Source organism: Scyliorhinus torazame, chromosome 15 (genome assembly GCF_047496885.1).
Source record: "Scyliorhinus torazame isolate Kashiwa2021f chromosome 15, sScyTor2.1, whole genome shotgun sequence".
NCBI lineage: Eukaryota > Metazoa > Chordata > Chondrichthyes > Carcharhiniformes > Scyliorhinidae > Scyliorhinus > Scyliorhinus torazame.
The window spans coordinates 179,261,270-179,275,642 of NC_092721.1; the positions used below are offsets into that span (position 1 = coordinate 179,261,270).

A 14,373-nucleotide genomic window follows, 5' to 3' on the forward strand; every position below is an offset into this window, starting at 1 on the left:
ATAAATACAGTATCAATCCCCCAAACAGCGTTCCCTTCAACATACAAACCCAAACATCACCCATACATTCCAAAGACAACAAAACAAAAAGACCAAAAGGGAATTAACGGTGATCCCATAAACAATGTGCTCAACCCCACCCCCCCAATAGTTCCCCCCTCCCCCCCCCCCCCCCCAATGTTCGATGGCATCCCAATTCTTGAAAGTGCATGGATCCATTATCCTCCCTGAAAATCCTCCCATTGATCGCCGACAAAACCCTCTTCTCCATTCCCCCTGCCGTCAATACCTCTTCCAACAACGTGGGGGCTGCGCCATCAGGGAGCTCTGAAACTCCTTCCTGGCAAAGACCCGGAGCTCCAGGCACCTAAATATCTCCCCCTGCCCCAGTCCATATTTCCCCCCCAACTCTTCAAGCCTCGCAAAATGACCTCTCAGGAACAGGTCTATTAATGCCCCGACTCCCCTCTCCTCCCACCTCCGAAACCTCCCATCCAGCTTCCCTGGCACAAACCTATGGTTCCCCCTAATCAGCACCTCTCTTGACCCTGCCCACAGTTTAAAGTGATGCCTCAACAACATGACCACCACCACTGGACTGCCAGTGTTTCCCCGAGGCCATCAGGAGCGGCTCTGTTGTCAGTGTCCTCAGCCCTGACCCCCAGCACATTCTAACCCAATGGGACTCTCTTCCACCGCACCCCCACCCCATCCAACCCAACTCCTCACCTTTTCGGCATTCGCCACCTAATATGATCAACATTCTAACTGATAATTTTATTTTGCAAACCATCTTGGCAATGGGAATCCATCTTTAAATGGTTCAGCCGTACCACCACTTGGGATGTTAAGTAGCAAGTATTTGTCTGCATATTATTCCAAACCCAAGTAAGAAATGTCTGACCTTGATCAAGAAACAAGCGCACATTCAAACAATTTAGCAGGGAGGTTATGTTGGAGCTGTACAGGAGTTTTGTTAGGCCACAGCTGGAGTACTGGGTTCAGTTGTGGCCACCGTATTTACGGGAGAGATGTGATTGCACTAATGATGGTGCAGAGGAGATTCACTAGGATGTTGCCTGGGATGGAGCATTTTAGCTCTGATGAGAGGCTGGATAAGCTCGGGTGGTTTTCTTTGAGCAGAGAAGGCCGAGAGGAGACCTGATTGAGGTGGAGAAGATTGTGAGGGACATAGACAGGGTGGATAGAAAGCAGCGGTTCCCCGTGGTTGAAGGATCACTAACAAGGGGGCATAATGTTAAGGTGAAAGACAGAGGGCGGGCTTCTCCGAGCCCGCGCCGGGTTGGAGAATCGCCAGGGGCGCGGGAAATTCCCACCACGCCGCTCCTATGCCGGGCCGTCGATTCTCCAGCGACCGAAGAATCGGTGTCAATCGCGCCCGCGCAGTCGCCGCGGTGCCGGTCGGGGGCCACAGAATTAAGCCCCCGCGGCGATTCTCCGCGGGCGCGCAGTTCTCCGGCGCCGTGCTAGCCCCCTGGACAGCGGTGAATTGCTGGGCCAGGAGGCCCGTTGACGCCGGCGTACACCACTCCGGTGTTTACGTCGGCGTCAACACTTGGCCGGGATTTCGGAGAAGCCCAGCCAGGTGGTTTAGAGGGGATTTGAGGAAAAGTCTTTTCACCCAAAGGATGGTGGGAATCTGGAATGCACTGTCTGGGAGGGTGGTTGAGACAGGAAACCTCACAATCTTTAAAAAGTACATCGGGGGCGGCACGTAGCACAGTGGTTAGGACTGGGACTGCAGCGCTGAGGACCCGGGTTCGAATCCCGGCCCTGGGTCACTGTCCATGTGGAGTTTGCACATTGTCCCCATGTCTGCGTCGGTTTCACCCCCACAACCCAAAGGTGGGCAGGGTAGGTGGATTGGCCACACTAAATTGCCCTTTAATTGGAAAAAATAATTAATAATTGGCGACTCTAAATGTATATTTTTTTTAAAAGTACGTGGATGAGCATTTGAAATACCATAACATTCAAGGCTGTGGGCCAATGCCGGGAGGTGGGATTAGTGTAGATTTGAGTAGTTTTTTTTGTTGGTGCAGGCTTCACAGACCAAAGGGTCTCTTTTGTACTGTATGATTCCATGATTCTAACATGTATCAATTTAAAGCCAATAGATTGCCAGTAGAATGCATATTGGTGCAACTAAAGCCATACTTCATTTGTATAGCACCAGCTATCCTTCCCACATGCCCAACAACTCAAAGAATGTCAGTCTTTGATGTCAGTTATCAAGGATTTTTGCAACACTTTTCTGTTGAAAAATGTTAAAGATTTGTTGGCCGGCATGCATCTGGCTAACAGTTTTTCACAGGGTCATAGAGCTTTACAGCACGAAAAGAGGTCCTTCGGCCCGTCACGTCTGTGCCGACCATCAAGCACTTACCTATTCTAATCCTACTTTCCAGCACATTGTCCGAAGCCTTGTATGCTATGGCAATTCAAGTGATGATTTGAATGCTTCTTAAATGTTGTGAGGGTTCCCGCCCATACTACCCTTTCAGGCAGCGAGTTCCTGATTCCCACCACCTTCTGGGTGGGTGAAAAGGGTTTTCCTTACATCCCCTCCAAACCTCCTGCCCATTACCTTAAATCTATGCCCCTGGTTATTGATCCCTCCACTAAGGGGAAAAGTACCTTCCTAGCCATCCAATGTCCCTCATAATTTAAACGCATCAATCAGGTTCCCCCCTCCTCAGCCTTCTCTGCTCCAGGGCAAACAACCCCATCCCATCCAGTATCTCTTGATAGCTGAAATGCTCCAGCCCAGGCAACATCCTGGTGAATCTCCTCTGCACTCTCTCCAGTGCATTCACTTCCTTTCTTTAGTGTGGTGACGAGAACTGCACATAGTACTCCAGCTGGGGCCTAACCAGCATTTTATACAGTTCCATCATAACCTCCCTGCTCTTATATGCTATGCCCTGGTTATTAAAGGTTAGAATTTCATAGGCCTTCTTAACTACCTTATCAACCTGCCTTGCTGTCTTCAGAGATCTTTGAACATACACGCAAAGGTCCCTTTGATTCTCTGTGTCATAATATACACCAGCATATTATGGTGCAGACACACACACACACTGATGGACATGCAGTGGGACCAATCAGCATACACAACACCGCAGCCAATCAACAGTGAGAGCACACGCACTATGAAGACAGGGGACAGGAGAGTTCCCGCTCATTCTAGTAGCAGCCAGCTCGGAGCACAGAGCTCACAGCCTGCAACACAGACATTCACCATGTGCTGAGTGCATCACCTGGTTAGGACTAGGCAAGGGTCAACAGTTAAAGCTGGTATTGCATTTACCCACAGTTCAAGTATGTTAACATAGTTAACCTTATAATAAAATAGAGTTGCACCACTTCCCGTGTTGGTGACTTGTTTGTGATCCAGAACACCCAACACATCATGGTACAAGGAGTGGTTGCATACTAGCACTTCTGAGACCCACCTGCATCTAATCAGCATTCCGGCATCCTGAAGTATGGAGAACATCAACCCGCCGCCGCCGCTCCGCATCGCCGGCAATCTCGGGGTCAATTGGAAGAATTTTGAACAGCGCTTCCAGCTCTTCCTCGAAGCCACGGACAGGGAGAATGCCTCGGACACCAGGAAGATTGCTCTGCTCCTCTCCACGGCCGGGCAACACGCCATCCACATCTTCAACTCCCTCACATTCGCAGACGACGAGGACAAGACAAAGCACAAGACGGTTCTCCTCAAATTCGATACCCACATCAGCATAGAGGTCAATGAAGCTTCGAAAGATACCTGTTCCAGCAGCGCTTGCAGGGTAAGGACGAGCCTTTCCAATCCTTTTTAACACACCTCCGCATCCTTGCGCAGTCCTGCGGCTGCGGGCCCACCTCCGACTCCAAGGTACGCGACCAGATCGTATTTGGTGTTCTGTCGGACCCCCTGCGTCAGCAGCTCCTCAAAATTAAGCAACTCACCCTAGCAACTGCCATCGAGACCTGTGTCCTGCATGAAAATGCCACCAGCAGGTACTCCCACATACAGGCGGCTGAAACGGCACGGCAAGGTCCCCACGAGGCGGAACGGGTCCAAACAATTGAACACCTCCAAGGCTGCAGCCTGGATAAGGGCGGCTATTTCGCGTGCTTTTCGCGGCCTCCCGCGCTTGTACGCGCCAAACGAGGGGACGGTGACGTGGAGGAACGTGATGCGCTGGCGCGCACCACGCAGGACTGCACCGCGCATGCGCAGTGGCGCGATGAGCGTACTGACGGCACGACGTGCGGCAACTGTGGCTCCGCCCATTTAAAGCGGCAATGTCCTGCAAAATCGCGACCATGCCTACGATGTGGCAGACCTGGCCACTATGCTGCCTGCTGTCGAGCAGCTCAGCCTGCCAATTCGCATCGCTTCAGCCAGCCTCACAGGAACGTTCGGGCAATTCAACCCACGTTCACCGAGTCCGATTCCGACTTCCCGCAGATCAGTGACACCGAGGACCCGAGGGAGCCTTTTCGAGTCGCTGTTATAACAAAGAACAGGCTGTCCCCGAATCAAAACCACCAGCCACTGTCGGTGCACAGCATTGATCCAGACGACGAGTGGTGTGCCACCATGACGGTCAACCGATCCCAGATACGATTCCGCCTGGACACTGGTGCTTCCGCTAATCTCCTAGCATGGTCAGACTTTCAGACCCTTGGGGTTAAACCAACCATTCTTCCGTCGACCTGCCAACTAGTGGACTACAATGGCAACGTCATTCCTGCTACCGGTTCATGCCAGCTCGAAGTGACGCACAACTCGTGAAAAGCCATCCTTCCCTTCGAGATCGTGGGCTCCTCGAAGGACTCTCTGCTAGGCACACAGGCGTGCAAACTCCTAAACCTCGTTCAAAGAGTACACTCTCTCTCTCCAGAGGACACGTCTGCCTTCCAGGATGCGGACCACAGGGCGCAACTCAATGCCATCATCGACCAGCACCACGACGTTTTCGAAGGCATAGGCACGCTTCCATACACTTACAAAATCCTGCTCAAACAAGACGCCACGCCTGTGGTTCATGCACCTCGCAGAGTCCCAGCACCCCTCAAGGACCACCTCAAGCAGCAGTTGCAGGACCTCCAGGACCAAGGAGTGCTCTCCAGAGCGACGGAACCAACCGACTGGGTCAGTTCCACGGTGTGCGTAAAGAAGCCTTTCAGCGAACTCCGGATCTGCATCGACCCAAAGGATCTGAATCGCAACATAATGAGGGAGCATTACCCTATCCCCAAGCGCAAGGAGATCACGTGCGAGGTGGCTCGGGCCAACATCTTCACCAAACTTGATGCCTCGAAAGGATTCTGGCAAATTCAACTAGACGGGTCCAGAAAGCTGTGCACCTTTAATACCCCATTTGGCAGATACTGCTACAACAGGATGCCGTTTGGGATTATTCAATTTCAACGGATGCCAGCCAATCCGGCATTGGGGCAGTGCTCCTGCAACGTGATGAGGCCTCATCATGGGCCCCCGTTGCATATGCGTCACGTGCCATGACCCCCACGGAACAGCGCTACGCGCAGATCGAAAAGGGGTGCCTGGGCCTGTTGACTGGAGTCGACAAATTTCATGATTACGTTTACGGCCTCCCCCAATTCATTGTCGAGACCAACCATCGCCCGCTGGTCAACATTATATAAAACGACCTGAATGATATGACCCCTCGCCTCCAGCGCATTCTGCTTAAACTCCGGCGGTACGATTTCCAGCTCCTATACACCCCGGGCAAGGACCTGATCATAGCCGATGCTCTGTCCAGGGCAGTCAACACCCCATGTGACCCAGGGGGGTTCATCTGCCAAGTTGATGCCCATGTGGCCTTCACGGCCTCCAATCTGCCGGCCACGGATGAACGCCTTATCCACATTCGCCACGAGACTGCGGCTGACTCCCTACTACAGCGTGTCATGCGCCACATGACAGACGGGTGGCTCAAGGGCCAATGCCCGCAGTTCTACAATATCAGAGACGATCTGGCAGTATCGATGGTGTCCTCCTGAAGTTGGACCGCATCGTGATCCCGCACTGCATGCGCCAGCTCGTTTTGGAACAGCTGCACGAGGGCCATCTTGGCAGGGAGAAGTGCCGACGGAGGGCCCGAGAGGCTGTGCACTGGCCCGGCATCAATGAGGACATCGCCAACACAGTGCTCAACTGCCCCACCTGTCAGCGGTTCCAGCTGGCCCAACCACGTGAGACCCTACAGCCCCATGAGTTGGTCACGTCCCCTTGGTCTAAGGTAGGCGTTGACCTGTTCCACGCGAACGGCAGGGACTATGTTCTGATTGTAGACTATTTTTCGAACTACCCGGAGGTCGGATGCCTGCACGGCATCACATCATCGGCGGTCATCCGTGCCTGCAAGGAGACCTTTGCTCGTCACGGCATCCCACTCACTGTGATGTTGGACAATGGCTCCTGCTTCGCGAGCCAGGATTGGTCCACCTTTGCCAGCAGGTACAACTTTGTGCATGTGACATCCAGTCCTCTGCACCCCCAATCGAATTGCAAAGCGGAAAAGGGCGTCCACATCGTCAAACGGCTCCTCTGCAAGGCTGCCGATGCAGGATCCGACTTCTACCTCACCTTGCTGGCCTATTGTTCGGCCCCACTCTCCACGGGCCTGTCGCCAGCCCAGCTGCTCATGGGTCGCACCCTCAGGGCCACGGTGCCGTCCATTCACGTCCCAGACCTCGACTACGTTCCGGTCCTTCAGTAGATGCAACAGCCTCGTGCACAACACAAGGCGGCGCATGACGCTCAGGTGACTGATCTCCCTGCTCTGGCGCCGGATGACATTGTCCGCAACCATCTTCCGGAGGGTGGCTGGTCTGCAACTGCCGTGGTTCTTCGGCAGGTGGCTCCCCGCTCGTTCCTGGTTCGTCTGCCAGATGGTTCCATTCGCTGCCGCAATCGGCGTGCCCTTCGTCTCGTTCCACGCTCGCTACGTGATCCTCCACCGGTGCCACGCCCTCCTGTTGTCCCCAACCTGGACTATGTGGAGATTCCGAATACTCTGCATCCTCCTCACTCTGCCGTGGCCCAGCCCGTTCCTCAGCCAGTGGCTCCTGACCCACCCTTGAGACGGTCAACCAGAATTCATCACCCACCTCAGAGACTGGACTTATGAGTTTTACAATGTTGGACTCTTTGATCTGTTCTGTTATCCTGTTTAATCGTTCCAGTAGTTTGTATATAATGTTCATTTCGTTGTTGGTGTCACACCCTATTTCTCTGCACCAGGCACCTTCCCGTGTAAATAGATTAGCCTCATGTACATAGTCATGTAAATAACACGCACACACATAGTCAGGCACATTCACTACACGATATTTATTGTCACGCAGGCACATGTTCTTTATATAAAAGGGGGGATGTCATAATATACACCAGTATATTATGGTGCAGACACACACACACATACTGATGGACATGCAGTGGGACCAATCAGCATACACAACACCGCAGCCAATCACCAGTGAGAGCACACGCACGATAAAGACAGGGGACAGGAGAGTTCCCGCTCATTCTCGTAGCAGCCAGCTCGGAGCACAGAGCTCACAGCCTGCAACACAGACATTCACCATGTGCTGAGTGCATCACCTGGTTAGGACTAGGCAAGGGTCAACAGTTAAAGCTGGTATTGCATTTACCCACAGTTCAAGTACGTTAATATAGTTAACCTTATAATAAAATAGAGTTGCACCACTTCCAGTGTTGGTGACCTGTTTGTGATCCAGAATACCCAACACATCACTCTGTACGTCCTTGTGTATGCCCATTCATCGTATTCCCTTGCCTTGTTTGACCTTCCAAAATGCACTACCTCACAATTTTCATGGTTAAATTGCATTTGCCACTTTCCCGCCCATCGAGCCAGCCCGTCGATATCATCCTGTAATCTAAGGCCTTGCTCCTCATTGTTTTCCACACCACCAATTATTGTGTCATCTGTGAACTGACTTATCACACCTCCTACATTCACGTCCAGATCATTAATGTCCACTGCAAACCGCAAGGGGCCCAGCACCGATCTCTGCAGAAAAACCACTGGACACAGGCTTCCAGTCACAAAAACAACCTTCGACCATCATCCTCTGCCTCCTACCACTGAGTCAGTTTTGGATCCAGTTTGCCAAATTGCCTTGGATCCCATGGGCCTAGATGGTCAATCAGTTCCCTAATCAATCAATGTCGCAGGGCAGGAGATGGAAACATTGGGAGCGATTCAATCAAAAGGGAACAAAGTCCCATAGCGAGTGCGTTTAGCTGCATATTTACTGCTTGCAGTACTGAGAAACACATGTCTGCAAAACGACACCCACGTCAGATAAGGGGCCTAAGCGGGGAAAGCACAGCCGAGGCTGCACAGAGCCCCGTTTTGTGCACTGAGGAGCTCCGCTCGCCGGAATTTTTAAATGGCGTCCCAATCTCCGAAGCTCCCAACGCGACTCCTGGCGCGACTCCTGACCTGAAATGGGAAGTGGATTTGGGAGGGGAGATCAATTGGGGAATATGGAGTGAGGCACTGTGTTGGATAAACGGTAGCTCCTCTTGTGCCTGATGAGCCTGATACAGTTTAAGGTGGTGCACAGGGTGCATATGACTCGGGCGAGAATGAGTGGCTTCTTTCAGGGGGTAGCAGATGAGTGTGAGAGGTGTGGGCGGGGGCCAGCGAATCACACGCACATGTTTTGGGGCTGCGAAAAATTGGGAAGATTCTGGGCGGGAGTGTTCGCGGTCTTAGCCAGGATAGTGGAGGAGGGAGGTGGACCTGGACCCTTTGGTGGCAATATTTGGGGTTTCAAAGAAGCTGGAGCTCATGGAAAGGAGGCAGGCCGATGTTGTGGCCTTCGCCTCTCTGACTGTATGGCAGCAAATTGTTCTGAAGTGGCGTGAAAATGGGGATAAATCCGGACAGACTGTATAGTTGATTGTTGGAAAGTATGTTTCCCAGGGCGTTTATTCGCTGTAACCTGTTTGATACATGTTGATAATAACATACATATAAAGCAAAAAGGGAGTTCAAGGGTTTTGACACCGCGACAGTGAAGGAACTAGCTAGGATGGTGTGTGACGCACAGGAGAACATACAGGCTGTGTTCCCATGTGCCTTGGCCTTATTGGCAGTAGGGGATCAGGAATGTTCTGTCGAAGAAGCCTAGATGAGTTACTGCAGTGCATCCTGGAGATAAAGTCGAAAGGGAACATTGTTGTGGCTGTTTTACAGGGATGAAATTACATCATGAGCAATTTAGCAGTTGAGCAATTTAGCAGTGCATTGATCCACCCTTGAGTTACTTAGGTGGTGGCCTGGACCAGCCAAGTAGAATCACATCATCACCAGGAGGCAAATAGTGGGATATTGGTCAAAAGATGAAAATGATGATGACACTGACGTGACCAGCACCAACCTGGGAGCAGCTTGATTGACTGCTCTTTCAGCCTGACTGGAGACAGCCAAAGAGGGATTGGGGAAAAAATTACCTTGGAAAAAATGTGCTTGTATTATATCAAATAAGTTTCTTGTTTGAGACTGACAAAGGTTACATGTTTAACAGTCTAATTTACATGCAAAAACTGCCATTTCCGGCTGCGACAGTTCATCAGTCACAGGAATGCATTGACCTGATGATGGCTCCATCTCTTTACCAGGTCAGCCTCGTGCTGTGTGAGAAGGGCAGTAAGAGAAATGGCTACAATCAGTACCCAACAGTCCTATCCACCCATTCACAGACTCTCAGTCAGGAATAATGATGACGAGCTCGAGAGAATAGAAAATGGCAACAGCAGGTACAGTCCTTTTGGACTTCCATTGCTCAATGTATTCATGCCATAGTCAAATATATACGAAGGGAAAATGCCAGATTACATGGCAATTAACTCTCTCTCCACACAGAGTTTCCCCAAGTGGTTCCTTGTTCGTCAAGATGCACTGGATCCTACAGACTGCGAACACCCCTATGCTTAACATGTATAGATTTTTTTCCCGGTGCCAAGGCCATGCACAACACTAAATAACCTTTTATTGGAAGTTTCTTTCGCTGGTTCAATATGTCTTATCACAGATTTGCACATGAATCTCCTGTATTTTTCCAAAAATTGAAGGAAAGTAAATGAGAAAGTCAAGACTGTGGCTGGAACTTTGCAGCCCAGCCCGCTGGCGTGACCTTCCCACCAACGGCGCCCCCCCCCCCTCCCTGTCCTGCCCCATGGCAGGCTCCTTGGCGGCACAGTCGGCGAGCAATACAAATGGCCACTGACTTTGGTGGGACTGGAAAACCTGCCGTGCAGAGAATGGAAAATTCTATGAATGCAGAAAGATGTTTGTAAGTGGTTTAGGAGACTTGTGGTTGCTATTTTCAGCGATCTTCTATCATCAGGCCGCAACATCAAGGCTGTGCTCCAGTGCTTACTTATTGCTGAAACAAACCAGCCATTGTGGTGATATGTTATGTTCGGTTTGAACTCGAGTACTGTGAACAAAGAACAACACAGCACAGGAACAGGCTCTTCGGCCCTCCAAGCCTGTACCATTCATAATGCCAACTTTTGCCAAAACCCTCAGCACTTCCTAGTGCCATATCCCTCGATACCCATCCTATCCATGTATTTGTCGATATGCCTTTTGAACGCCGTTAATGTATCTGCTTCCACAACCTCCCCTGGCAACGCGTTCCAGGCACTCACCACCCTCTGTGTAAAAAACCTGCCTCGCACATCTCCTCTAAACCTTGCGCCATGGACTGACCCCTCCACCATGGGAAAGAGTGCCTGCCCCTCGATCCATGCCCTCATAATCTTGTAGACCTGTATCAGGTCGCCCCCTCAATCTCCATCGTTCTAATGAAAACAGCCCGAGTCTATTCAGCCTCTCCGCATAGCTAACACCTTCTAGACCAGGTAACATCCGAAGCAGGGAGACTCCTGAAAACATGGAGAAGCTTGCATCTCAGTCAGTTGCCCTTCCAGCTGCAGGATAGGTTAAATTACAAGGATGGATTCGACAATTGAATTTGCAGCAATTTAGAAGGTTGAGCAGTGATCAGGTCAATGTTTTCGAGCTACATGGGGAACAGATAAGGTAGATAGAGAGAAAGCATTTTTGCTGGTTGGGGAGTGTAGGGCAAGGGTCTAAAAATTGAAGCCAGACTTCAGAGTGAAATTAAGAACTATGTCTACACAAAATGAGTGGTAAAATGTGAAACTCTCTTCTGCAAATACTAATTGATGCTAAATCAATTATTAACTTTAAATCCTAGAGTGATTGTTAACCAGAGGTATTTGGAGTAAAGATGTCTTACTGCAGTTGTTTAGAGCCTTGGTGAGTGTCGTGCACAGTTCTGGTCTCCTTGCTGAAGGAAGGATTTATTTTTCATAGAGGGAGTACAACAAAAGTTCACCAAACTAATTCTGGGGTTGCTGGGATTTCCCTATGAGGAGCGATTGCGGAGATTGAGCCTGAGAGTTCAGAACAATGAGAGAGGATCTCATTGAAAAGTACAAAATTCTTACATGACAAGGTAGACGCAGGAAGGATGTTTTCTCTGGTTGTGGGGGTCTAGAACAAGGATTCATAGTCTCAGAATAAAAGGCAAGACGTTTAGGACTGAGATGAGGAGGAATTTCTTCACAAGTGGATGAATCTTTGGAATCCTCTACCCAGAGAGTTGTGGAGGCTCAGTCATCAAGTATGTTCAGGACGGAGATGGATTTATCTCTGGATAGTAAAGATATCAAGGGATATGGGGATGGTGCAAGAAAATGGCATTGAGGTAGAAGATCTAGTTGAATATTCATAGAATCATAGAAGTTTACAGCATGGAAACAGGCCCTTCGGCCCAACCAGTCCATGCCGCCCAGTTTTTACCATTAAGCTAGTCCCAGTTGCCCGCACTTGGCCCATAACCCTCTATACCCATCTTACCCATGTAACTATCTAAATGCTTTTTAAAAGACACAATTGTACCCGCCTCTACTACTACCTCTGGCAGCACATTCCAGACACTCACTACCCTCTGAGTGAAGAAATTGCCCCTCTGGGCCCTTCTGAATCTCTCCCCTCCCACCTTAAACCTATGTCCTCTAGTTTTAGACTCCCCTACCTTTGGGAAAAGATGTTGACTATCTACCTTATCTATGCCCCTCATTATTTTATAGACCTCTATAAGATCACCCCTAAGCCTCCTACGCTCCAGGGAAAAAAGTCCCAGTCTATCTAGCCTCTCATAACTCAAACCATCAAGTCCCGGTAACATCCTAGTAAATCTTTTCTGCACTCTTTCTAGTTTAATAATATCCTTTCTATAATAGGGTGACCAGAACTGCACACAGTATTCCAAGTGTGGCCGTACCAATGTCTTGTACAACTTCAACAAGACGTCCCAACTCCTGTATTCAATGTTCTGACCAATGAAACCAAGCATGCCGAATGCCTTCTTCACCACCCTGTCCACCTGCGACACCACCTTCAAGGAGCTATGAACCTGTACTCCTAGATCTCTTTGTTCTATAACTCTCCCCATACCATTAACTGAGTAGGTCCTGGCCTGATTCGATCTGCCAAAATGCATCACCTCACATTTATCTAAATTAAACTCCATCTGCCATTCGTCGGCCCACTGGCCTAATTGATCAAGATCCCGTTGCAATCCTAGATAACCTTCTTCACTATCCACTGTGCCACCAATCTTGGTGTCATCTGCAAACTTACTAACCATGCCTCCTAAATTCTCATCCAAATCATTAATATAAATCACAAATAACAGTGGACCCAGCACCGATCCCTGAGGCACACCACTGGTCACAGGCCTCCAGTTTGAAAAACAACCCTCTACAACCACCCTCTGTCTTCTGTCATCCAGCCAATTTTGAATCCAATTGGCAACCTCACCCTGGATCCCGTGAGCTTTAACCTTCTGCAACAACCTACCATGCGGTACCTTGTCAAAGGCTTTGCTAAAGTCCATGTAGACAACGTCTACTGCACTGCCTTCATCTACCTTCTTGGTCATCCCCTCAAAAAACTCAATCAAATTTGTGAGACATGATTTTCCACGCACAAAGCCATGCTGACTGCCCCGAATCAGTCCTTGCCTCTCTAAATGCTTGTAGATCCTGTCTCTCAGAATACCTTCTAGCAACTTACCTACTACAGACGTTAGGCTCACCGGTCTGTAGTTCCCAGGCTTTTCCCTGCTGCCCTTCTTAAACAAGGGCACAACATTCGCCACTCTCCAATCTTCAGGCACCTCACCTGTGGCTGCCGATGATTCAAATATCTCTGTTAGGGGACCCGCAATTTCCTCCCTAGCCTCCCACAACATCCTGGGATACATTTCATCAGGTCCCGGGGATTTATCTACCTTGATGCGCTTTAAGACTTCCAGCACCTCCTCCTCTGTAATATACACACTTCTCAAGACATCACTATTTATTTCGCTTAGTTTCCTAACATCCATGCCTTTCTCCACCGTGAATACCGATGAGAAATATTCATTCAGGATCTCACCCAACTCTTGTGGCTCTGCACATAGATGTCCTTGTTGATCCTTAAGAGGCCCTACTCTGTCCCTAGTTACTCTTTTTCCCTTTATGTATCTGGAACAGGCTCGAGTTGCTGAATGGCCTACTCCTGCACCTCTGCTTCTGTGTATTGAGGGATATGGAGCAAAGGGGGGGTTTACGCGGTTAGATCTCAGAAGAACTATCATCTCTTTTGATGGCGGAACAGGCTCGAGAGGCAGGTTGACTTATTCATGTGTTACAGGGAGGCCATGTGACGAAAGTCCAAAATCAACCTCGTGGTAGAGTTTATAATGGCTGGAATTCTCCGGTCATTGGGATTCGCTTTTCCCACTGGCAGGGCACACCCTCCGCCCAAGGGTTTCCTGATGGCGTGGGGTGGCTTTAATGAGGAATCCCATTGACAAGCAAGGGGAAGATAGAATCCCACCAGCAGTGAATGGTGAGCTGTCGACAAACATTTGGCTGGAGGACCAGAGAATCCAGTCTAGTGTCAATTTTAAAATTCATTTACGGGATGTGAGTGTTGCTGGCCGGGCCATAATTTATTGCCCATCCCTAATTTCCCTTTGTGGTAGTATGTATTAGGGGTCATGTGGGACTGGAAGCCCTAATGTCATTGGCTGACAGATCCCGGGTCCTGGTTGGCCGTTGACCTCTAGCTCCGCCCTGAAGGCGGAGTATAAGAAGCCGGAGTCCTCCCCCGCAGGCCATTCTACTATCGAGCTGCGGGGGAACAGACACGCTTAATAAAGCCTCATCGATTTCACTCTATTCATCTCACGGAGTCTTTGTGCGCTACA

General features: G+C 50.0%; 1 protein-coding gene across 3 annotated transcripts in view; it reads left to right on the forward strand.

Annotated features, from left to right (window-relative positions):
- cnga3a (cyclic nucleotide gated channel subunit alpha 3a) overlaps positions 1–14,373 on the forward strand; it is a 102,531-nt gene that overhangs the window by 18,232 nt on the left and 69,926 nt on the right. For all 3 annotated transcript variants that reach the window (XM_072477210.1, XM_072477211.1, XM_072477212.1), the window contains one exon: positions 9,701–9,838. In XM_072477210.1, coding sequence (XP_072333311.1) covers positions 9,738–9,838 — 101 coding nt within the window. In that variant the 5' untranslated portion in view covers positions 9,701–9,737. The remainder of the gene's footprint in view (positions 1–9,700; positions 9,839–14,373) is intronic.